The sequence below is a fragment of the Lagenorhynchus albirostris genome, chromosome 2, assembly GCF_949774975.1.
Source record: "Lagenorhynchus albirostris chromosome 2, mLagAlb1.1, whole genome shotgun sequence".
In the NCBI taxonomy this organism is placed as follows: Eukaryota; Metazoa; Chordata; class Mammalia; order Artiodactyla; family Delphinidae; genus Lagenorhynchus; species Lagenorhynchus albirostris.
Window position 1 is genome coordinate 103,751,161 of NC_083096.1, and position 25,990 is coordinate 103,777,150.

The following is a 25,990-nucleotide window of genomic DNA, read 5'->3' on the forward strand; positions in this document are numbered from 1 at the left end:
TGACGTTTAATAATGATGGCAAATATCTTACTCAACTTACTAAGCAGCCATCACTTAACAATATAAAGCCAGAAATCATCAGTACCAACTAATCTTCCCTCCTCTCTTCTGTCTACGTGAGGAAACACTTACGAACACATGGGGAGGAGGTCAGAGCCAATAAACCTCACTTTGGATGAGAACATCCCTTGCAGCCACCCAAGTTGGCCCTGTGCTTAAAACATGAGAGGAGCTAGGCTCACCTGCACTGAAAAGCTATTAAAGTGCTGGGGCTTTGCATTCAACTTTTTTTTTTTTTTAAGACAAGGAATAGAATTAACACTTGGGGCTGACCCATGTGTGTGCCTGACTACAGACAGATCTCTGAGCCTAAGGAGAAATTGGTGGACAGAAGGACAGAATGGGTGTCTGAATGGGGGATGATACTAGCAAAGTAGACACTTAGCAGCCTAATGAAGGGTTTGGAGACAGTGACTGTGATGCCAGCAGGCTTCCTGATGCTCTAGAATTTTAAGGCTGGCCTGGAATCTGAACTCAAGGAGCTATGGTATCGGAGCTAAGCACCCTCCTTAGCCAGTGGCGAAAAGATAACCTTGGCCTGGGGGTCATTGTTGAATAAATGAACAAATACTCATTGTTTATATCATTCACACAGTGCATAGACGATGTTGTAAGTTCTTATTTTTTATATATCATCTGTTTTTCTTTTCTTTTAAATTGGGAAACAACCATAAACTTACAGAAACGTTGTAAACACCGTTCAAAACTATTTTCCTCACCCATTTGAGGGTAACTTCCAAACAAGATGTCCCTTCATACACACATACACATACACACCCCAGCCACCTCCAATGTGTACCTCTTACAAACGAGGACTCACCCTATATAATCACAACGCAACTGTCAACATCAGGAAACTAGCACTGATGTATCACTTCCATCTAATCCTCAGACCCCACCCAAGTTTCGTCAATTTCCCTAATAATGCCTTTTATAGAAAAAGAGCTAGCTCAGAATCATGCATTGCATTCAGTTGTCCTGACTCCTTAGTCTCCTTCAGCCTGGGACTGTTCTCAGTCTTTCCTTGACACTCATGTCTTGACGCTTTTGAAGATCATAGGCCAGTTGTTTTGCAGAAAGTCCATTAATTTTGGTTTGCCTGATGCTTCCTCATGGTTGGATTCGGGTCATGGCTGCAGTTTCATGAAGGGATGCTCTGTCCTGCTCACTGCATCCTGTCAGGTAGCTTCTGATTTCAATTTGTCCTATTACTGATGATGGTCACTTCAGTTACTTGATGAAGATGGTGTCTGCTGAGCTTCTTCACTGTAAAGTTACTTTTTTCCTTATAATTAATAAGAATTTAGAGAGATGTACTTTGAAGTTATGTAAATATCCTGTTTGTTTGTTATCAAGCTTTCCATTTATTCATGTATTTATTTATGCTTGTATGGAGTTGTGGTTCCTGTGTTAATCAACAGACTACAATCTGATACCATTCTTAACTGATTTTGGTGCTCAGATTATCCCCAGTCTGGCCAGTTGGAGCCCCTTCAAGCTGGCTTCTGTGCCCTCTTGACTTGTGTCCCCACGTTCGTTGAGTACCTCCAAGGTCTCTGCCCAGCAAGATGTTCCTCCCCACAGCCCTACCCTGGAATCAACTGTCTCCCCCAAGGAGCTCTGGTTCCTTCCAGGGGAAAATGACCCTCAAAAACCAAGATCTCAGTGTTAGATATATTCACTGGTCCCAGGCCTTCTCGGTGGAGAGAGCTAGGTGAGATATGCAGGTATATGCACAGACATACACACATTTGCATCCATACTTCTCTGTCTATCTATACACTGAACAAAACACTCACCGAAACCACTAGTTCCAATCCAGCACCACAGGCTCCCTCTGGTTTTCTGTCTTTCCATATTTTTAACTCCCTTCTGCACAAGTGAGAACCTGGTTTCTGTTGCCCCTGACTCATGTGCCTACCTGAGCAGTACACCTGTGTGTAATAAGCCCCATCTCTGCCCTCACCCCCTCCCCTGTGTGGACACGCTCCTCTCCCTGCTCCAGCCACCCGCCATGCGCAGGTCCTCCTCGTGCTGCTCTGGCTCTGATATCCCGCAACAGATCAGCCCCCTGTAAAGACACCCTCCTGACCCCACTGGGGCTCCAACACCGCACACCAGTCCACCTCCGTGGATGCCCTTCTCACCCTTCTTAGGCTCTCATTCTGCTTGGGACCACTCTGACTTCTCCCCTCCCCGCACCGTGGCTGCCCACATTTCCCTGTCAAGCCTGCTGGCTTTTAGGACTTAATTCTGTACGAAGGGAAGGGAGGAAGTGATGTGAGGCCAAGGATTATACTTTAAGCTTTTCTGAATTCTGGAGACATGCTTAGAAGGTAGAATCAACAGGACTTTGAGATTGATTGGAAGGAGAGAAGGAGAGATCAGGTGGAATTTTATAATTCATTCTTTCAAAAGATACAGACTGTACCCCCCCTCCTGTGTAGGGAGGTGGGGGTGGCATGGGGTAGGAGGACTAAGGACAACTTAACATACGTTCGCTAGCCAAGAAATGTTTAGATGAATAGAATCAGAATCCCAAAACATAAGTGCTGGAGGAGGCTGGCCCAGCCCTCATTTTGCAGAACAGGAAGCAGAGGTGCAGAGAGGTTAAGTGCCTCCCTCCCTTCTTCTCTCTTCAAGATGAATTACACTGTGAGCGCTGCACTGGTGGTGGGCATCTTCATCGGGTTTCAGAAGAAAGCCTACACTTCTTCAGACAATCTTCCAGCCCTGGTCGCACTGCTCATGCTGTACGGGTGAGTTGTGTGGGCCATTAGCTAATGTTGCCAAAGGGAAGCCAGGGGAGGAGGCTGCAGTTCTGACAGAAAACCAGGATTTGCAGTGCCAAGGTCAGCTTCCAGCTCCCAGCAGGGTCTGCGGCTGCTGACCAGGAATCTGTCTGGCTTCTGTCTCCGACTCCATGCACAGAGGGATTCCTGCAGCTCAGTCCACTCATCCACTCGGGTACAATGGAGACACCCCACAGGGCTTGAATCTTAATCTTCTTCCACTCAAACTGTGACCTGACCAAAGTCTGGGAATCCATCACTCCCCACTTCCTCACTCAGCTCTGACCCTCATTCATCCGTGACCAGTCCGTCCATCTCAGTGTCTCCTGTACCAGCCAAGGGTTATTTGCACATGGGAGACTGCACCTGAAAAGCTGCTCTGGGTCAGGGCCAGAGGATAACACAGGGATTAAGTCCAGTAGAATTATAGAGCATGCAACTTTATATCCAGGCCCACCACTTACTATGTATGTAACTATGGGCAAGTAATTCACCCCACTTGGGCCTCAGTTTCCTCATCTGTAAAATGGAGATCATAATACCTGGCCCTACCTATCAGGGGCCAGTAGAGTCTTGCCAGAGCAATGGTCTCCATTCATCTCTCTTGGAAATAGAGAATTCAGGAACCAGTGTGACTGTGACACGTCAGCTACAATGAACTATGAGCCTGTTGGATCTCAGCCCAGCTTTGCTGAGCCAGACTAGAGTGGGAAGAACACTCCTATGTTATGTAAGGCTTTATAATTTACAAAGTACATTCACAGCTTTTGCTTCTCACAAAAACTCCATGAGGTGGTCAGGAAAGGCATTGTTATCTCCATTCAAAGATGAAGAGCAAAGACCAAGGGAAGAAGTGTCTCTTCGGTTTCCCCAGGACTCTCACCAGTTCAAACATACCACCCCATGTGAGAGGGGAATGCATGATATCTAGGGGTACAGTAGATGGAACGGAAATTGGAACTCCGTCCACTGTGTTGTGTCATTTCACACAGATGGGCAGTCATTCCCATGATGTACCCAGCATCCTTCCTATTTGATGTCCCCAGCACAGCCTATGTGGCCTTATCTTGTGCTAATCTGTTCATCGGCATCAACAGCAGTGCCATCACCTTCATCTTGGAATTATTTGAGAATAACCAGGTAAGCATAACTTTCTCAGCTTCTTTGATTATTAGGATACTGGAGAGTGTGATGGTCAAGCAGAGCCAGAGGCAAGCACTGTGTCTGTACAATCTTAGTGTATAAATGAATGTTGCTTCTTCCTTTCCTTTATCCTTCCCTCCTTCCCTTCTTTCCTTCCTTTCTTTTTTTCTTTAAGCTCCTTGTTCATTTGTGTGCTCTGAGTGTCATGGTTTTCTGAACCCTTTCTGCAAGTTATAAATGACCTTTCATAATCCTAAGCTTTTAGATCTTCTTACTTCTTCAAGAAGGTTTCCTTGGGGACTTTGGGTGTTAGGTTTTATACACACACACACACACACACAGAGGTAATGCATTCATGTGATTTCAAAATTTAAAAAGAACAGAAAGGCGTGCAATGAAGAGTCTCCTTCCTACTCCTGTTTCCCACTCACCTAGTTCTCTTCTCCAGAGACAACCTTTCATATGAGTTTCTTATGTGTTCTAGAGACATATAAGCAAATACATATATAACCTTTCTCCCAATTTCTTACATATATTGTAACAGAGTAACATATACTATTGTACATGAAAATTAATCCTGAGGTTAGGGTTAGGAATTTGGAGTGCTGAGTGACTCATTTTTATGAGCTGTGAAGTTCAGTTGTCCCGTTCACACCCCCAGACTTCTCCTTGCCCAGAAAGAACTGACAAGAATGAATCCTAAAAACAGTGGTTGTGACTACAGGGTTGTCTTTGCTCCACACTCCCTCTCCCAGTCCCCTGTGTCTGAGCCCTGGCCATGACTGTCCTGGGAACATACCCAGGAATCGGTGGGCTCTCCTGTGTGCCTGTGTCCCCAGCACCTCTCTAGCCTTTCCCTCTCTCAGAAGGTCTTTGAAGTTGAGAGGGTTGGTACCAGCCAGAGCATCTGCACAGACGTCCTGTGGCCCCTGTCCCCACTCCTGCCTCTGGGCGCTGCTGGGAAGACCCAGAGCAAACCTGCATTAACCACCCAGTCCAATGGCCTCCTGAGAGCGACTCTTTCCCTGACCTTGTCAGGCTTTCTGTGGCCACTAAACAAGAAGCAAAACCCCATCTGTCCCATGACTGATAAAAAAACGTACCATGTCACAGTCAGACCCCAGAAGGGAGGTGGATGAGAATACAGACTCTGCCAAGGGTCAGAGCATCCTGGAAGACTGAAAATGCTGCTCTTCAGAGCTGTTTTTGTCACAGGCTCACAGCTCACTAAGTCTTAGGCGAGCCTGTTACTTCAGAATAATTAAATAGCTTAAAGCAACTCAAAACATCCTCCCTCCTGCGGGCTGCACTCATTTAGCCAACAATTACCGAGCACACCCCCTCCCCTGCATTAAAAAAAAAAAAAAAAAAAAAAAAAGCTGGTTTCTTTCACCTAAACTGTGGAATAGATGCTGCAGAATTTCCCAGGATGCCACAGGAGGCTCCCCAGGTCCCAGAGGCATCCACTAGGTAAGCACCATGTGATGGATGTGCTGATATAAACAAGCATGGCCCCAGGAACTCCCCTTCCAGTCAGTGAATGACCTGCACACCAAGTTAGGAACTGATATAAACCACGGTACATGACATTCCATAAGGCATTGTATGGCAGAACATCAAAGGAGCAAGACAGATGAAACACTACAGACCAGAGTGGGCCAAAACAGCTGGACTGTGGGGGTCAAGAGGATCTTGGTAGAGGAATTAAGTTTGAGCCTGGCCTGGAATAAGTAGGATTTTATTATATCCCGTTCAATAAACAATGAGGTACCTTCTGTGAACTAATCATGTGTAAGGTGTTTAGGAAGGACACCAAAATGATTTGGACCCAGTTCCTGTTCTCTGGGGACCAGTGACTAGTGCAGAAAATAGGCAGGTAAACAAAAAATTAATCATGGCAATGTGGTAAGTCCTGTGAGAGAGGATTGGATATTTTACCGTGGGAATCTGGAAAGGCTTATGAGAGAAGGGGTTATTTGAGCTAGCTTTCTAAAGAAGGGCAGGAATCTGCCAGAGAGCAGGAGGGGAAAGAGCATTCTTTCCAGCTAATAGCAATGGTCAATAGACGCTGCAAGTGCAAAGGCCTAGAGGCAAGAGAGCATAGTTCCTTCCAGGAGTAGTGGGGTGGGCCCGTGGGGAGGGGTGGATAGAAGGAGATGGGGTAACGTGAGCAAAAGTTCGGAGGCTGGAGAGGAAGGAGGTTGTGCAGCAGGGTTGGGCCAGAAGAGTGGGTCAGCCTCGCCCCCCCGGCGTCCCCTCTGCCTGACACCGACCCTTGAGGCTAGGGCAGCAAGCACCTTCTACCACCCGAAAACAAGTCCCCACAACTCAACCCGGACGCCAGGGGAAGTCTCCAGCCGTCTTTCCTGCTGGTGACAGTTGCAGACAGCTGTAGCTGTCCTGTGGGGGCTGAGAAGCAGAGCTAGAAGATGCTCAGGGCCCCTCTCCCGTTTGGTACAAGCTAGGCTAAGATATTGCCAGTGACAGAGCCTCAGCCCCCAGTGTGGCTCACAGCTGTACCAAAGGAGAGAGCCTTGGGCCACACTCCCAGCAGCTGCATCTCCTGGTAACAAAAGCCCTGGAGCGTTCCTGTGTACTGTCAAAGTGAGTCTGCAGTGAAAGCTCCTCAAGCAGGCTGCCGGCTAGAGGCACCTCCTGTGAGTATTCCAAAACTTCCTATCTGCTTGACAGATCCCTCCGGTAGCCAGTCTGGCTGCTGCATCCCCTCTGGCTGCAGGCCTTCCACTGGTCCTGGTCCGTGAGGGCGTCCAGGCCCCACCCCGCTCAGGAGGGGCAGCCAAGCTTGGCCTCCATCACTGACTGTCCTGCTTTTCTGTATTTCAGACACTGCTCAGGCTCAGTGCCGTGCTGAGGAAGCTGCTCGTTATCTTCCCCCACTTCTGCCTGGGCCGGGGCCTCATTGACCTGGCACTGAGCCAGGCTGTGACAGACGTCTATGCCCGGTTTGGTGGGTAGCAATCACATGGCCCTGGATCCTCCAAGGCCGGGAGGGCTGCAGTGGGAGTTCCTATGACAGACCTGCAGCCTGGGCTGGGGCCGGGGTCACCTGGTTGGTCTGGGATTTCCTGGACACTATAAGGAATCGGAGTGCCTCCGTTTCCATGGCTAAGGAGACTAGGAGGGGTCAAGGGCAGTTCCTACTCTTCCCTACTCTCACTTGAGGAGCGGGTATGAGACCTGGGTTTGGCTCTGACTTAATCCCTTGCATAAGGCCTAGTCTAGCTGAGCCTAGTGTTGTAACTAGGTCTTTGGGGACAGCTGGGACAGTTAAGTGGACTTAATTCCTGTCGATTTCTGGTGGCCTCCATCCCCAGGTGAGGAGCACTCTTCAAATCTGTTCCAGTGGGACCTGATTGGGAAGAACCTGGTTGCCATGGCAGTAGAAGGGTTGGTGTACTTCCTCCTGACCCTCCTCATCCAGTACCAATTCTTCTTCAGCCTATGGTACGCTCGCGCCGCTGCCCTGAGGGTACCAAGGCCAGCTCCTTGTGCCTGTCAGTCAGGGAACTTGATTTCAGATCCAAGTGGTCATCTCTTTCCTCATGAGCCCCACTCCATGAAGTTTTTTATGCTCTCGAAGCCTGCTTTGTTCTGAATGATACAAGGAGAGGTACATTAAAATAGGCACATTAGGATTTGTGCGTATTTAAAGTTTAAAAGTTTAAACTTTAAAGTGTTTAAAATACAATGCTATTAATTTCAATCACTAATATTTAATCCCATTCATTTAAGAAACAGATAGTCGTATTAAATTGGATCATAGCATTGCAAATGATAATGATTCATTGGTATCCAAAGTACTAGGAAATAGATTTATGCATTCATGAGAAAATAGACAAAGCGGGCCCCTATGCTAGTTAGAGATTTGAGAATGGGGACAGGGCAGGGAAGGAAGGGAGTAATATGGGGGTGACATTCGGGGTGAAGGCAGCCAGGTGCAGTGTGGAGCGGGTGGAGCAGTGATTGTGCCCCCCTGGCTGGGGAAGAAGGGGGTTCCTGCCAGCCCTGACCCACCCCAGCTGTGCCGTTCTTCCCATGCTCTTGCCTGAGGCCCTGCATCATTCCGAAGTGGGTGCTCAACTTTCCAGAAGGCAGCCCCCTCTGCCACCCAGGCTGACATTTACTGGGCTCAGCCCAGAGGCCCAGATTGCAAATCATGGGGCACTCAGAAGAAGCCTTCCCCGACAGTGTTTGTCTCTTATTCTCTCATCCTCTCATGCTGAATGTGCGCACATGTAAATAAAGATTCGGAGGACTCGTCTTGAGGTTTTGATCCACAGGGAATTGAATTGTTGGAAAGAGACTGAATGAGATAATGGGTGTCAACACACTTAGAATAAAACAACATGGCCAGTACGTGGTTCTAGCGTGGGAAAGACAGTGTGAGGAGTCGCTGTCCACGGAAGCCTCAGCCCTTACAGGACCCCTGCAGCTTTGGCCACATCTTAGGGGGCCTGGGGCAGGAGAGGGGGAAGAGTTATTTACTGAAACAGACTCATTAGCTTCAGACTCTGGTGTCAGCACCATTGAGCGTGTCCTGCCGCATTAGGCCGGAAAGAAGACCAGAGAAGTATTCCACAGTCTCTGGCTTCAAGAAGACAGCCATGGCCATACTGAGAAGCAACCAGGAAAAGAGAGGAAGGAGAGGGAGGAAGAAGAGGTGCTCTTGGTAGAGGACACGCCTACCTGTGGGGAGTTCAAGATGTCCGTGAAAGGAGAGGGGGAGGGGGATGAGAGATGGGCCTGGAGAGGAGAGCAGAGCCAGCGGGTGAAATACCCCCCACCTTGGTGAGGCTGAGGGCAGCAGAAAGCTGTCGGGGTGTTTTGCTCAGGGGAATGACATGATCTGCCGGGGTTAGAAGGGGAGAGACCAGACAGGAGACCGCTTTGGCACCCAGGCGTGAGATGGTGGTAACCTGAAAAGGAATGGGGGCATTAGGAGATGGAGTAAAAGAAGTTGATTGGGTAAATAGTAGGAAGTCTGTTAGACAGTACTTAGTAATGAACTGGATATGGCCAGGGAGGAAGGAAGGAAAGCGTGGAGGTCAGGGCGTTCAGGGAGGGTTTCAGAGAAGACGCTGTGCTTTTAAGGACGAGGAGGATTCTGCTCTACAGGGCAGGAGAACGAGAACACTGAGCCCCTGGCGGTGCCTGCGGGGGCTCGAGCTGGGAAAGGCTAGCATGGGCTGGGGACCATGGGTAGATCGAACGGTTGGCGGAGGAGTTAGTCCAAGAGATAAATGGGAGAGCGGGTGGGAAGGGTAGGTGGAGCCTGACTGCAGGGCTCTGGGATTTCAGCTGAGGAGCTAGGGCTTTAACGTACAGCTGACGGAGAACTATGGTTGGGGGCACGAGATAACCTGATGGACTAAAAGAAGTGGGAGGCTTGGGCACTAGTAACTATCATTTGCTGAGTGCTTGCCATAGATGAAGGGTTTTTTCATGATAACAGCTCTCAGGTTAGGAGTCTTGACTCTGTGCCAGACACTGTGCCAAGTGCGTCTCCACCACAGTCCCATGAGGCACATGCTCTTACCAGCCCCTCCCTATCTTATGCTTGAGGGAGGTGAGGTTTGGAGAGGTTCTGTGACATGCCCAGAGTCACACATGGGAAGGCCAGGGCTGGAGCCCAGGGCAGACTCTGGACTCGAGCACTTGCCCTCTCTGCCTAATGCCTAACGCCTCTCCCGTGGGGAGTCCTTTTGAGAGTTCAAGCCTGCGGGGATGGAAGGCCAGGCTGAGGCAGAAGCCAGGGAGTGGGAAGAATGTCAGAGGAAAAGAACAGTGTCAAGGATGCTGTACACCAGCTCACTGTCCTCTTTTCTTCATCTAGGACTGCCGAGCCTGCTAAGGAGCCTATCATAGATGAAGATGATGATGTGGCTGAAGAAAGACAAAGAATTATTAGTGGAGGAAATAAAACTGATATCTTAAGGCTAAATGAACTAACCAAGGTAAGGGAATAGTTGCCGGCGTGTTAGTTTGGAGGTGCCGGTTGGACCAGAGGTGGCGGCACGTTGTAGTTTGCCTTCTGTAGAATAAGCAATACGCTTATCCAGGCAGTTCCTTTCCCTAATTTTATGTGAGGTTATAAAACCTCTGTGTTATAACTTGTCTTCCAAGAACACTCAATGCACTTGCCCTAGTATTCATCTTGGGCACGGACACAGGGCCTCAGTGACAGCCACTGCAACTGAGCCCCGCTAATCTTTCTCCGTTCCATTTCCACACAGGGGGTCAGCTTCGAGACTCAGTGCTCACAGCACCTCTCTGCACATTCGTGTCAAAATGTAACCTTCGCCTAAACCATCCTTTGCCCTCTTACCCTCCCTACTTAACCCTCTCTCAGTCCTCAGTTCACTTTCTCTGGACCTTACAGATTTATTCAGGCAGCTCCAGCCCAGCAGTGGACAGGCTGTGTGTGGGAGTCCGCCCCGGAGAGGTGGGTACTCTGCAGGCCACATGTGAAAGGGCCTCAGAAAATCAGCTCCTATGCATGTCTCCTCTCAAGCAGAGCTGGCCAGCAGACGTAAAACATGTGCCACCGTAGGTCAGGTCATTCTGATTTTCTAGTAGCCACAGGAAAAAAGTAAAAGCAGGTGAAATTAATCTTAATCATTAATTTTATACAATATATCTGAAATAGTATCACTTCAACATGTAATTCGTATAAAACATTATGAGATATTTTACATTCTTTTTTGTTATTGTTCTAAGTCTTCAAAATCTAGTGTGTGTTTACCTTATAGCTTATAGCACACGTAGATCATTTCAAGTGCTCAGTAACCACTGTCAAGGAGGAAAAATTCTCCTTCCTGCTACCCTCTTAGGTTCTGGGGCTGGAGCTCTGTCAGCTGGCCTGACCAAAGACCGGTTAACAAGAGAAAAACAAAGAGATGTTTGTTACCATGTGTACCGTACATACACAGGGGAGAGGACTACCCCAAAGGGGTGGTTAGAACTTGGGCTTATATAGCATCTTAGCAAAGGAACAATACATTTTTAGGGAAGTTGCAAGACAAAGGAAAGGAACTTATAGTTTCTAGGGTGGCAAATTGTAGGAAGGCAAGTATATGGGTAACTAATAGTAGATTAAAGGCTAGTTAGTAAAGTTTGTTATATAGATTCCTCTGGTTTCATCTCCAAGCTGGTAAGAGTCTAAAGTTGTCTCCAGTGATTAATTTTTGTCCATCTTGGTAGAGAGGCAAGGGAAACACCTTGTAAATTTATGTCCTGCTTTGAAGCAAATAGGGGGGAGGCCAGAGAGCTTTTCTTGTATTTGCTTCTTCTCATTTGCATTTGGCTCAAAAGCATCCTTATGCCAAAGTGACACATTCTGCTGCCTTATACCGTACATGGCTAGTGACCTCCACAAAGGCAGCACAGGCCTAAAATGCCTCCCCCCACCCCACACACTTGCCCCAGGGCCTGACACTCCGGACCTTCCTGGGCTCTAGGGCGAGGCCAATTCTGTGTGTTCTCCCTCAGTGCTTTGGCCTCCTGGGAGTGAATGGAGCTGGCAAAACAACCACATTCAAGATGCTCACTGGGGACAGCACAGTGACGTCAGGTGATGCCACTGTCGCAGGCAAGAGGTGAGTGTCCTGCTCATCCTGTCTCGGGGTGTCTCTCCCAGGTCCTAAGCCATGTCTTTGTCCCACCATAGGAAGGGTAAGCATTGACCCTGTATCTGAGGGTGACTCTGAGAGTCTAAAAGATATATGCAGAAGGGTGGACCTCCCAGAGGACATGGTCCAAAAAGTCTAGGACATAGACTCTCTGGAAAATTTAATTGAATTGTGATTGTTAAGAGATTCCTCTCCTAGCGTGAATTCTAGGAAAGCTCTGAGAAGTACCACATCAGTGGTTCTTAGTCTTGTGGTTCATAAACATCTCAGCCTTTGATCATCTGATGAACACACGCACCTTCTTCCTATAAAAATACACCAGTGTTTCCCATTACCTCTCTTCCTACGTTCTTTGCATTTTGGGGAATTTACTGAGCCCTGAAGCACATTTATGACCCTACAGGAACTCCTGGACCCCAGGTTAAGAACCTCTGTGATGACACATCCTTCCTCTGGGTTGAGTTTCTAGATGGGGGATGGTTTGGGGCCCTCAGAGGCCTTATTCTGCATTGGCTATTTCTGTGTCAACACTTGGCTTTGCAGGCCAAGGTTCCTCTATAAAGGGAAAACTGGCATGTGCCCTTGGATTCTGGGAGGGTGCCTGCTGCTCTCTGAAATAAGGAGGATGGAAACAGACTGGTCATCCACAGGACAGTACAGAGAACATGGGCCTGCATTGGTCTGCCTCTTTCCAGGCTACCCTTTGAACAGCAGAGCTCACACACATTAGATGTGCCCAGAGAAACTCTCTGCCCTGGTTGATGGGTGGAGTTAGGCACTGCTGATATCTAACCAACTTCTGCTTGACTAGGGAAAGCCATCCTCAATATGGCCCAATGCTCCCTGGGTAGGGAGAGTCCTAAGCATTCTTCACTGGCTCAAATAGGATGAATTTGCTTCCCCAGCCATCCCTGTTGGGTCTAGAGCAAAGGGAATGGCAGAGGTGGAGCCATGGCTGGGTCTATCTCATCTTCAGATCTAGCTTAGCCAAGCAAATGACTTCATGATGGTAACAAAGGGGAAAGGGCAGGGAGTGGAGGTGGGGGGACGATAGGTTTTACCATGAGACATCAAGTTATAGTCCAAGTGAGACACAGATGCCCAGAAGGTAAAACCAAGACAGAAGAAGCTAGAAAGAACGTATAGGTTTAAGACACAGGATTCAGGTTCTTCAGTGGAGTAGTTCCTATGAATTTGGTGAAGTACACTCCTTGCTTCTCTGGGTGGTTTTAATTGGCCCAGCCATACCTAAGTAGTTTTTGTCATAGTGGGGAACTACATGGCCTCTCTCTGTCCCATCCCGTTGCATACTGTTGCATCCATCCTTTATTCACAGACCCTAAGCTATAAGAGAAGGGGGAAAGAAATTAGATCAGTCTATGGACAGTTTATTTTTTCATAAAGGCAATATATTTTCTAGCGGGAGAGAATATATTGGTCAAAGGGAGTTGATAGACTCAGTTCGTTTCATTTCTTCTTCTCTTCTGCCAGCCTCTTGCTCTAGGTGGTAATCTGATTGGTTCCTCTTTCACTGACTGTATCTCTGCCACTAAACACAAATGGAGAAATTTACTTCCATCGGAAAGCACACGTCTTCTCTAGCGACTTTCCAAATGTTTGAAAGAGATCAAAAACCACTAGTCATTTTCTTAAATTTGATCTTCCCTTTGTTTTTAAGAGGTGAACCAATCCAAAAGCATAGCTGTCCCTGGGTAGCAAGTATTCAGTTTATCCTAGACAGGGAAACAGGAGAATCTGACTGGATTCAAAGCTCAGAACTCCTGGAGTTTATCAGTTTCTAACCAAACCGCCCCTGCTCTGATTGCTAAATGTCGTGCACATTTCTAAAGCAAAATGGGAGAAGAGGCAGCTTTCTTATCTTATTGGCAGAAACTCCTCCAGCCCTAGATCTCTGGTCACCCACTTTGCGAAGGAAACCTGCTAACTGCTTTTTCTTCTTGCAGTATTTTAACCAATATTTCTGACGTCCATCAAAGTATGGGCTACTGTCCTCAGTTTGATGCAATCGATGACCAGCTTACAGGGCGAGAACATCTTTACCTTTATGCCCGGCTTCGAGGTGTACCAGCAGAGAACATCAAGAGGGTAAATAAACATGGTTTGTTATGGCTACTCGAGAACCTGTTTTATGAGAATGCATTTATTTAGAGATGGGAAAGCTGGAGCACGCTATCCATTTATTCATTCAACAAATGCTCGACTGAGTGTCTGCTACGTGTCAAGTACTGTTCTGGAAAACAAGGGTATAGCAGTGAACAAAATAGATTTAAAAAAGTCCTGCCCTAATATCTAACAAAACGATATACACATTTACCCTTTGATCCGGTACAAAATGCATATGCACAAGGTTATTCACTGCATTTTACTCATAAAATATGGGAAATTAGCTAAATGTTCAGACATAGGAAATTGGCTGAATAATTTGTGATAAATACATACAATAAGGTCTTATGCAGCTGTAAAAAAAAAAAAAGCAAAGAAAATCTCTGAACTGATATGGAGTTCTTTCTAAGAGATATAGTTAAGTGAAAAAAGCAAAGTGCAAAAGAGCACATATAGAATGCTAATTTTTAGTGTAAGAAAGTAGGAAAAATAAGAAAGCGTAAATACGTCTGCTTACCTTTACAAATAGAAATATAGGAAGGATAAACTGGAAAACAATAAATGTAGTGGTCAGCAAGAGGGAAATGGGAGAGAATAACACTTCTCTCAGGGTATTTTTTTTGTATAGTTTAAACTTTTAGAAGCATGTTAATGTTCTACATATTCAAAAAAATAAAACTAAATCAGTAAGAATGAAAAAGAGGTAAAAATGAAAACAAAAAGAAAATCCTAACACTGAAAGCAAACTAAAATAAATTAATCCAATTTTATTTCAAATGAATGTAATAATCATACAGGAGGGGAGGAAAAGAACTAATACAAATAACTGATGATACAATATTTGACAGTATATCCTCAGTCTTGGGCAGTTAGAGCAGAAAGAAAGAGCTACAAGCAAATTATGAGCTCTTTTTAGTTGATTTGTTTCTTTAGTGGCATGGGCAAAGCAATTCTGAAACAATTTTACATGGTTTGTAGGACTAAGTAAATGAATAAATGTGTTTATGTTGTTTGGAGCCAGAGTTCTCAGTGTGGAAGAAGAGACATACAAATATGAAAAGGGGGAAAGTAAGAAAGAATCCTGTAAGGATGGATTGGAATTGGAGCTATTACTGTGAACTCATGAAATAGTTGTGTGCTTATGTTTGTGCATGCATGCCGTATGAGCTCATGTATATTGTACATATGTGTACATAGGTATGTGCATGTGTGTGTATGTTTGTGTGTGCATATATCTGTCCTCTGAAAAGGCCAAGAAGCAAAAATACCCCAGTAAAAATGAGTATATCTAAGTGTCCAGATTTTGATCTCTAATACCGTTCCCCACTAAAAGGAATTATGACTCTTCAGACAACTGACAAATTCCAGGGCTGAGACACCATAGGTAAAATGAGCCTGGAACATCTTATTAAGTCAGAAAGTAAAGAGTGCTTTAAAAAAAAAATGATAGAGGCATGTCATAAGTGCACAGGAGCCATCTTGAAGGGGCTCCCAATGGCCAAATGTGGGACTATTTAAGCATCAACGTAATTAAATACCATGACAATTATAAAACATTGGAGGAAAAGTAGGGATTTATAACTCCATATTGTTAAGTAGATAAGTAAATAATCAGGAGAGAAGGGATGGTTCTTGCCTACAGTCAGATGCTGAGAGCCAGCTAGTTAGCGTGCAGGAAGTTGCAGAGCTCAAAACTCATTCTGCAAGGATCAGAGTAAAGACTGGGTGTGACAAGATTTGTGGTTGCTGAGTCTAGGGGAAATTTTTTATGAAAAGCAAGATATTTTTATGGCTTAAAAGTGTCTCCCACAGATTGCTTATTGGTTGTGAGGGGGAAGCCTGATAATCTTACAGTGGAGAAATTAGACAACACTTTAACTGGGTACTCAAAACCACCATCACCACTGAGGCTCAGATGGACATCCCATACCCCTAGATGTGATACCCTGAGAAGGACACAACTTCACCTACAGAATATTCTGATTGGGATGCATAACCTGAACCTTACCATGAGAAAACATTTGACAAGATCTAGAGAAACATTCTATTTAAATATATATATATATATATATGTATATATGGGTTGTATTCTTAAAAATTATCAAAGTCATAAAAGACAAGGAATGGCAGAGAAAGCCTATGGAGATGTTCCTGATCACAGGAGGCTAAGTAGACACAGTGACTGAATAATGTACACTACACTGAAGCCTGTTCTGGAGAGAAAATAGTGCTGGAAAGGACATTACTGAGTGAATTGGAAAAATCAGACTGTGAAGGGTAATAATCTAGATAAAAGTATCATGACAGGGCTTCCCTGGTGGCGCAGTGGTTGAGAGTCCGCCTGCCAATGCAGGGGACGCGGGTTCGTGCCCTGGTCCGGGAAGATCCCACATGCCGTGGAGCGGCTGGGCCCATGAGCCATGGCCACTGAGCCTGCGCAGTGAGAGGCCCGCGTACCACAAAAAAAAAAAAAAAAAAAGTATCATGACAATATTAAATTTACTGACAATCATAACTGTACTGTGGTTATGTAAGAGGATGTCCCTATACTTAGGAAATAGACACTGAAGTATTTAGGAATGAAGGGCCAAGTATAACTGACCCTCAGATGAGTCTGAAAACATTGTGTGTGTGTGTAAGAGAAGGAGAGAGAAAAATAGACTAAGAGTCTATGAGTGTTCTTTGCACTATTCTTATTCTTACACGATTCTGTCAGTTGGGGACTATTCCAAATAAAAAGTAAAAAATGGAGCTTATATTCTAGTGGGAGGGACAGACACTAAAAAGATAAACAAGTAAAATATACAATACATTTGAGAGTAAAAAGTCCTTAGGGGAAAAATAAAACAGGGAAGAATTGTGGGGTATGCACTTTTAGGTAGGGTGGCCCAGGGACAGCTTCACAGAGGAAGTGACTTCTGGGTGAAGACCTGAGTGAACCATGTGGATATCTGGGGGAGAACATTCCAGGTAGAGGCGCAGAAGGCAGAGGCATGGTGGGCCTGTCTCCGAGAGACCTCCCTAGCTCTCCTTCCGTGCACATGCACGTGCACACACGCACACACACAGTATTCTCTGTCGTAGTTTACTGTTGAGTTCCCTCAAAGCGCTGTTACAATCTGTCATTATTCTGTGTATTTTGGTTGTCTGTCACCACCCCCTGCCATCTGTGAGTACAGCAGCAATGGCCATGTTCACCATTATTCTTTAGCACCTTCTATGCCTGGTTCATAGAAGGTGCTCAATAAGTATATAATAGATGCACACACAAGACTTCAAGTGTGACCGTGATGAGGGGTGGTATCAACAGGTCTGGGACCCACCATCTTCTTAAACAGACCCTAGGACTCTTCCTCTTCTACTCCTAGCCATAGTCCAGGACACTGGGTGAGAAGCATTGTCCGACTCTTGTAAAGCTGAAGGCCATTTCTCAGGGGGCTACACCCAACGGGTGTGGAGCAGACCAAACCACATGGAGATCTAAGGCCCACAGTGGAAAGGAGACATCTGGCCCTTGAAGGCCACAAGCCACCCCCTGAGCCAGCAGGTGGTCCTTTTTCAGCCTAGCTGGGTCTGTCATCCTGAAGGTGTGTGATCTGGGAGCCCAAGACTTTGAGTTGGTGGAGGTTTGGGGTGTTTGCTTGTTTGTTTATCCCAAATGGGATTTCTTTCTCTTCCCTAGGTGACAGACTGGAGTATTAAGAGCCTGGGCCTGTCTCTCTACGCAGACCGCCTGGCCGGCACCTACAGTGCAGGCAATAAGCGGAAACTCTCCACAGCCATTGCACTCATAGGCTGCCCACTGCTGGTGCTACTGGTGAGCACCACCGGGACCACCAAAGGGCTTGCAGGAGCTGAGTGCTGCATCCTGTTGTCGGGTCAGCAGATTTAGAAAACGCAGCGGGCTGTGTTTGTCTGGGTTTTTGCCTGTTCTGCTCGTTTTGAGTATATCAGCCCAGTGTTTGGTTCACAGCTCTTGGGGGGAGATAGAGTCATAACACATTCTTACTGTGAGTTCCTGGGAAGCCTCTTGGGGGCTGCAGGCTCTAGCAGGGAAGTTCACCCCCTCTGCAGAATGTCAGGGACTGGTCAAAATTTTTACTGCCTGACAAGGCCTGTCTGGGGTCCTAACTGGACAGGCGCACTGGCCTGGAGCAACAGCCCATGTGGATCTCACCAAAGCTGGACCAGGCCTGAGGCCCCCATACCCATGTAGTCTGGGGTTTATGAAGGCATGGATCACAGGCCTTGGAGGGACCTTGAAAATCACCTGAGCTATCTTCCTGCCTCCTTGCAAACATATACAGAGGATTTTTTCCTTTTTTTAAGATAACTCTATCATTGCCTTAATCAACCTTAACCCATTCACGGGCTGAGACGGGTCTAGAGGTGTGCATGATGTTTCTTCATGGTCCTGATTCACCTCCCGCCTTCCATGCCCTGTGCTGGCTTCCCCGGGTCTTGCCCCATGGGGGAGTGAATTTGTGTTTTGTCTGCCAGAGAGCAGAGCTGCTCAGAGGGAGTCAGCCAAGGAGGGTGCCGGAACCAGCCCCCTGTCCTCTCTGCCTCCCCACAGGATGAGCCCACCACAGGCATGGACCCCCAGGCACGCCGCATGCTGTGGAACACCATCATGAGCATCATCAGAGAAGGGAGAGCCGTGGTCCTCACTTCCCACAGGCAAGAGGTTCCCAGGGACTGGGGTGGAGCGGGCGGGCAATGGAGTCCGGTCCTCCCAGCCCTCACCTGCTCTCCCCCGCCCCCAGCATGGAGGAGTGCGAGGCGCTGTGTACCCGGCTTGCCATCATGGCCAAGGGCACCTTTCAGTGTCTGGGCACCATTCAGCACCTCAAGTACAAGTAAGGATATGGTGGGGATTGCCTTTATTACCTTCTGGGGAGAAAGGGGCAGTCAACCAGGCCCTGTGCTCTCTACTAACATGTGGGGGAGTCCTGCTGCCCCCTCATCCCACGGGCAGCGGTGTCGGGGCCTCATTCTGCAGCAGTAGATGGAGAAAGCTGTTGTGCTGAATGTAACTCCTCTCTGTTGAGCTAACTGCCTATGGCTGAAGGCTCACCGAGTCTCCAGATGGGGATTCTGATCGGGGCAAATGCAGAGCCCAGTTGGGATGAGGGAGGGTCACTACCACTGCCTAATTATCCCACCACTTAGCCCAGCAGATCCAGAATCCATGACCCATTTAATAAGAGTCCACAACCTTGGTAGGAATGATTCAGAGACCCAACGGCCTGAGCAATCAGTGTTCCTTTCTGCCATGTCATATGCTTTTGAATTTGAGAAATGACCATGTATCATATGACAAACCAGCAATGCCAGTCATCTTCAGCAGGATTATCCCGTCCCTGTAAATTGTAGACTGCTGTAAATAATGTGTTATTAATAACAGTTTGTGCGCCAAAGCCGACAGTCACTTAAAATAAGGTTTTTTTAAGAATGTCATGCTCCTTTGCCTTCTGATATGCTTTATAAACTGTGAAGGGTGGACTATAGTTATCACTCATTGATCAGAGATAAATGAGAGCCCAGGACAGAAGAGTCACCATGCCCGTTGGTGAAAGGAAGAGAACCTAATGCACCTCATCTACACCAAGACGCTTCATCTCCATGTATCCAGGAGAGTGTCTTGCACGATACACGTCACGCTTCATACACATCATACAGATAAGTGGTTGAGAGGAAGGTCTAGCAGATGAGCTGCATTTGGGCACTTGACCCATGATACCTTGAGCAGCTACAGCTTGCACACTGCACAGATATCTAGGGGGACTTCAGCATGTGAGGTCACCAGACCCACGTCAGCAACTTACAGTGGCCACCTGCTGGAGACACGATTGCTCCCTACTCCTTTCCCTCTCAGTCCCCAATATCCCCATGGGAGAGCACGTGAGAGGGAATGTTCCCATGTGGAGGATGGTCGATTTTCCGGGCCTGAAAGGTAAAGGCATTTTATTGTAAAGGGGAACAATCCTGGATCATGGAGAGAGCCCTGAAGTAAGTATACCCTGCTGTAAGTGTGAAGGGAAGCCAGCTCGCCATGCATTCACTCTGGTGGACCATTCTTTATCCACAGGTGGGTGACCTGGTGAGGGGAGGAGGGAAGCACCGATGGCCCTGGCCCTGGCAGCTCCATTTGTTCTGGAAGCTTCCCCAGGGAAGAGCTGCCTTCCCAAACTTTGCTCTCACCAGGCCAGTCTCTTAAAGGGCCGGGCAGTCTTTCCACCACCAAGTAAGCACTGGGCAGCCTGTGATCTCAGCACAGGGCTCAGAGCACCCTTGACTTCAGCAAGTATGTTAAAGGGCAAGGAGCAGGGAACACCCATGTCTCCAAGAGGTGGACACAGGAAGCTGTGACACAGGTCTGGAGACCCACTTCACCACACAAGGCATTTAGACCTCTAAAAACTAGTATCAAACCACTTCTCCAGGAACCATCATGGCCCTTTTAATCCTAGTTTTAAACATGTACACTAGGTCTATAGTACATGCCTTTAATCCCCAATATTTTTGATGAGTCTAGTCCTCATTTCAGGATTTCCTTAGACCCAACTGCTAACAGGCCTGTACCACACTGCCATGTGCTTCCCTCAGGTTTGGAGATGGCTACATCGTCACAATGAAAATCAAATCCCCGAAGGACGACTTGCTTCCCGACCTGGGTCCTGTGGAGCAGTTCTTCCAGGGGAACTTCCCAGGCAGCGTGCAGAGGGAGAGGCACTACAACATGCTGCAGTTCCAGGTCTCCTCCTCCTCCCTGGCCAGGATCTTCCGGCTGCTCGTCTCCCACAAGGACAGCCTGCTCATCGAGGAGTACTCAGTCACGCAGACCACGCTGGACCAGGCAAGGCCGAGAGGGAGCCACGTGCAGAGCGGGGCCGGGCAAAGGCTGGGCTAGAATCCACACGAGAACGAGGCAGGACATGCCCAAGTGCCAACACTCTAGTCCCTCTGTCCATTAGGGCAAAACTTGGAATATCAGAAATTGTCTTCTAACAACATTTCAGCCATCAGCAGACTTCACGGACCTTTTCACAGCATCCTTCCCAACAACTCTAGGACATTATTTCTCCTTCCTGGTTTGTGGTGGTGGCCATTTTTTTCTTTTCAAATCAGCTTTACTAATGCTTAATTTAAATACAGTAGAAAGCACCCACTTGAAGTGTACAGTTCAGTGAGTTCTGATAAATGTGTGCCATGTGTCAGGTTTTTCAACGTGATCGCTTTTTATTGTGGTAAAAAATACATATAAATATATATATATATATATATATATCATAATTAACCTTTTTTTTTTTTTTTTGAGGTACGCGGGCCTCTCACTGTTGTGGCCTCTCCCGTTGCGGAGCACAGGCTCCGGACGCACAGGCCCAGCGGCCACGGCTCACGGGCCCAGCCGCTCCGCGGCATGTGGGATCTTCCCAGACTGGGGCACGAACCCGTGTCCCCTGCATCGGCAAGCGGACGCTCAACCACTGCACCACCAGGGAAGCCCATAATTTACCATTTTTAAGTGGCATTACACTTCAGTGGCATTAAGTATTGATAGGTTCACATTGTTGTGCAACCATCACCACCATCCATCTTTAGAAATTTTTCATCTTCCCAGACTGAAATTCTATATTCATCAAGCAATAACTCCCCGTAACCACTCCCCCAGCCACTGGTAACCACTGTTCTACTTTCTGTTGACTACTCCACGTACCTCATATAAGTGGAATCAGATGATATTTGTCCTTTTGTGCCTAGCTTATTTCAGTTGACATAATGTCCTCAAGGTAAATCCACATGGTAGCATGTGTTAGAATATCCTTTCTTTTTAAAGTTGAATACTATTCAGTTGCATGTATATGCCATGTTTTGTTTATCCATTCATCCATATGGACATTTGTTTCTGGGTTTCATTGGGGTTTTTTTGGTTTTTAAATAAACACCCTTAAAGACTATTCAGTAAAGCAGTGGAAATAGGCAAATCTCTGTTTACCCTTTGAGGAGCTTCTTATCAGCATAAGCAGGTGGAGGCAGGGACAGGCACACTGAAGAGAGGAGGAAAGTGGGGAGATCCGCTCCTGTTCTGCTGGCTTGGGATATTTTAGTTACTCCTTTAGAGTTTCAGGAGGACACCGGTAGCTGAGACTCTGTCTTGCCTTGTTGACCTTTTAATCCTCCTGTGGGCACTCCTTTGGCTTAGCTCACAATTCCAAGAAAAAGCCCTGTGCCCTGGGCAGGGCACAAGCTGCTCCAGCAGGGCTGTAGTTAACTGGGGAAAACAGAAAGCAAAGTGGGTGGCTGGGTGGAAGATGCCATTTTCTGGAAACATCTACCTACTCTTGCTCTTCCCCTGCCTCCAGGTGTTTGTGAACTTTGCTAAGCAGCAAACTGAAACTCATGACTTCCCTTTGCACCCTCGAGCTGCTGGAGCCAGTCGACAGGCCAAGGTACCCCTGCTACCCCTTCCCCGTCCCCTGCTTGAGGCAGATTCTTGGCTCAGGGACCCAACTGGTCCACTGGGCCTGAGGGGCCCCAAGGCCCAGATAAGCCTCCTGCAGAGAGCCCCGCCCATACCAGACCCCCACCGCCGCCCTGCCTCTCCTCACCTGTCCTGTGCTGCAGGACTTTTCAATCAGTAGTTGTGTAGTTTCCTTTTATAATCAGGAAACCTTTGGGTGGTATGGGAGAGCATTTTTGAAAAGAACTTTCCCGCATAGTTTTGCTTACAGCAAAAAAGCACTTGGATTTTGGAAATAAGCAGGGAAGATAGGAGAGAATATTAAAACATTTCAGTTGTTGGGATACTTGAGATATATGTCTGATCGTATGTTTGAGTCTCAAAGGAAGGAAATTAACTGGCACTCATTTCAGTGGTGGACTCGTTTGGTTAGGGCAAGACTTATTGTCTGTTTTGTGAAGAGGGCTCTTTGTTCTTTATCAAAATATCAAGACGATGAAGGAAGAAACAACAGAAGGTATGCATCCTGGCCTGTGATAACTCGGGGTAGGTGCCTCCAGGTTCCTGCCCTGACACAGCGCCCCATGTAAGGAGCACATTAATCCTAGTTCCCCAGAAAGAGAACAAGAGAGATCTGGAGAAAGTTCTGGAGGAGGTGCCAGGATCCAGGTGCCTTGGCCTAAGCCTGGGATGTTAAAGGGCCCAGTTAACTCAGCCATCCTCTCCTGACTTACCTGGAGAGTAAATCAAATAAAAGCAAAGCATTTTTCCAATAAACAAAGAATGCAAAGCCTTATTTCCCATGAAGTTCTCATTCCTCCCACCAGTTTCTTGATTGCAAGAAAAACCAAGTGTAGGTAATGACTGAAACACTCCTTTCCAAGGCACGGCTTGGGATGAATTTTTCCCCTTTTTCTTGACCAGTGGAGACCTAATGGCTACTTAGCAAAGCTGACTTTGCCCAGAAATGCCTCAGTAAAGGTGCCAGGGAAAGTGAGTTTTGCTGAGATTTTCCAGCCACTCTTTCTAATTTATAGATCTCGTAGTTGCTGTTTACACCAGTAGAAAATTATTCTTTGAAAGCCGCTTGCAGTTACAAATCCTTTTTATAACTCAATATATAATTAGGTAGCAAAAGTGTTTCCTAGAGCTACAAATGGTCTCTGCACCCCAACCTGGCATATGCCCTCTTAAAGGGCTAATACTAGGTCATCTCTGGGCCTGACAAGGGGCACTCACAGGCTATGATCTGCAGCATTTAATTCCAAACTTCCCCCCTTATTAGATTTGACCATTTTTCTGTTTTTTCTGTCACATTTTAGCATACAAATATTAGAAACCTACTGCAACACTTTTATTAAATTGGTATCTTTCTATAATAAATTTGTGATTCAAAACCTAACTCTGACTCTATGACATACCACCCTTATAAAGGTTCACAGAAATCCTCCTGCATAGCGTTGTACATAAATGTCATGAAACAAACAGTAATAATGTTTCTGTTTACATTATCCCACTTTAAAACAATTTTCCTCTGTAGGAAGTGGACAAAGGGAATTCTGCACCTCAAGGATGACCTAAATGGTGACTTCTGGGCTTTTGAGACAGTAAGAACATGATAACTTTCTTGGGCTAAAAAACACACCAAAAGGCACCATAGGAAGTCGTACGGAGGGCGTAGCTGACGTGCATGTCAGCATGTAGCGCGTGGGGCGGGGGTGGGGTAGGGGTGTGGGCATGAGTCTTTAAAACGTCTGGATTGTAGAATCAGAAGGACCTGCAGGATCATCGGCTCCAACCTTTACAGACAAGGAAACAAGCATAAACTGTAAGCTTGGGTGATCTGATAGACTTCAGTGCCCTCAGCTGAGCTTCCTTCAGAGATTGACTGACAGCTATTTGACTTGAAATCTAAAAGCCATCTCACCACCTCTCCAGAAAACTGAGATGAGAAGAGTCCATCTGATCTCCTTCTACACTGCTTGTGTTTCCGCTGCAGCTGGAAAGGAACTCTGGGCAGCTGGAAGTGCAGGAGCCTTTGCCATATGGTCGTTCAGTCAGGCCAGCCAGCATAAGTAATCCCTTGGCAGCAGAAACAAACATATGTGAGGCACACAGCGAATTCCAAATGGGGGCTCTTTTAGAAGGAAACCAGAACTGACTTGCTCACCTGGAACACCTGATGGTGAAACTGACCCAGCCAAATGAGTGCAAAACCCTTTTCATCGGGACCACAGAAGTGGAAAACTCGGTCCATCTTCCTACGGGCTGTGGCCTCCACACTGCTCTCATTTCAAGTTGGTCTGCTTTTTTCTGTGTGTGTTTTATTTTTAAGGAGAAAATAAAATGCAAACATACTTATCACAAACTATCCAAATTCACTGATCTCCCTGTGTGCACCATCTGGTATAGATTTAGACATTCTTTGTGCCTCTATGGCTTCCCATCATTGTGTGAGCTTCTGTGAGAATTATTACCACAGGAGTGCCTGTCACAGCAAGATTCTGCAATGCTGTGGTGGAAATGAATGGACTAGTCTTGATGTTCCATGTCAAGTCAGCTTCATATGGTTTGAAGACAGTACCCAACTGGCAATGCATGTAAACATTATCCACTGTCAGCTGGGTATTATTTGCATCTAGGTTTTCCGTCTGTTTGCCCAGCTTATTTGAATGCCTATCTCATAGGTATAATTAAGACAGGATACAAAGAGGCAAGAACAGGTGAGAGTGGCTCTTTGGTTGGTGATGAGATCCAACATGTCTTTGTAACTGTTTGAAGATGCTGAGGCCGTTTCCACAGTGCCAACGTGTTCATTCCTGCAATGATGTTAGGAGGCAGTGCTTTACAGGACATCTACTTGTTCACATAAAAATACACCAAGAATCAGAAAAAAATACTTTCAAACCAAATTATTTCAAAAGGCTTATGGACAAGAACAGCAAATGGACTTCCTTGCCAAGCAGCCTCCCCTCTGTGACCTGCAGATGGGCTTCCTAGTTCACACAGTTTCTAGAGCAGTGCTGCTCAATGCATGTTACACTGTGGGTACACTCCAGAGGCCAGGATAGAGGCAGGTGTCAATGAAAATAATCAATAAACAAGATTGTAAACAATAAGAAGAATAGGAAAGGGTTTTATTTGAGCCAAACTGAGGACTATAGCCTGGAAGCCAGCTTCCCAGATTACTCTGAGAAACTGCTCTGGAGAAGCAGTGTTTCTCAGCACAGTTTTATATCTTGTCAGAACAAAGAACAGTAAACAAGTCAGGGATACATTTCTTCAAAAAAAAAAAAAAGGACAGACCAGCACATACACGTACAGCATATACAGTATTGCCTTGGAACCTGGGAAGAGATTCTTATCACCAAAAGAGTACCAACATTGGTGTCCCAGGAAGAGGGGCATTTCATTTTCAACGTGGACATTCTTTACTTCTGGTCAATGTGCCCTTTTCTTTAATAATTAAATGTATGTTTGATAGGCCACAAACAGGCTGTTTCAGTTAGCATAAAATTTAACTCAGGTATAAGCCAGAATGACTTCCCCATACTTCGATATGTGAAAACTTCTTTCATCAGAGGTAAGAAAGGAGGGAGGGAAGAGGAAGAGAAAAATGCTGAGACCCAATAACTGTTATTGAGAAAGGGACATGGGAGAAATTGAACCTGAAGTGGTGACATTTTTCCCTGGGCGAGGAGAGTCCTGTGCTTCTCCAGAGGTAGAGAGAGGGTAGGAGGCAACACAACTTTACATCC

General features: G+C 46.6%; 1 protein-coding gene across 2 annotated transcripts in view; it reads left to right on the forward strand.

The window, feature by feature from the left end:
* ABCA4 (ATP binding cassette subfamily A member 4) overlaps positions 1–24,591 on the forward strand; it is a 136,895-nt gene extending 112,304 nt beyond the window's left edge. Inside the window, exons 37-51 of one of the 2 annotated variants that reach the window (XM_060142471.1) lie at positions 2,704–2,819; positions 3,845–3,992; positions 6,840–6,963; positions 7,331–7,460; positions 9,850–9,970; positions 10,396–10,458; positions 11,505–11,611; positions 13,609–13,750; positions 17,451–17,585; positions 18,345–18,448; positions 18,535–18,627; positions 20,378–20,627; positions 22,135–22,221; positions 23,773–23,839; positions 23,998–24,591. In XM_060142471.1, the coding sequence (XP_059998454.1) occupies positions 2,704–2,819; positions 3,845–3,992; positions 6,840–6,963; positions 7,331–7,460; positions 9,850–9,970; positions 10,396–10,458; positions 11,505–11,611; positions 13,609–13,750; positions 17,451–17,585; positions 18,345–18,448; positions 18,535–18,627; positions 20,378–20,627; positions 22,135–22,221; positions 23,773–23,808 (1,656 nt within the window). In that variant the 3' untranslated portion in view covers positions 23,809–23,839; positions 23,998–24,591. Of the gene's footprint in view, positions 1–2,703; positions 2,820–3,844; positions 3,993–6,839; positions 6,964–7,330; positions 7,461–9,849; positions 9,971–10,395; positions 10,459–11,504; positions 11,612–13,608; positions 13,751–17,450; positions 17,586–18,344; positions 18,449–18,534; positions 18,628–20,377; positions 20,628–22,134; positions 22,222–23,772; positions 23,909–23,997 lie in introns of those variants that run through there. The other variant, XM_060142472.1, reaches the window with a different exon arrangement.
* The last annotated feature ends 1,399 nt before the right edge of the window (positions 24,592–25,990 follow it).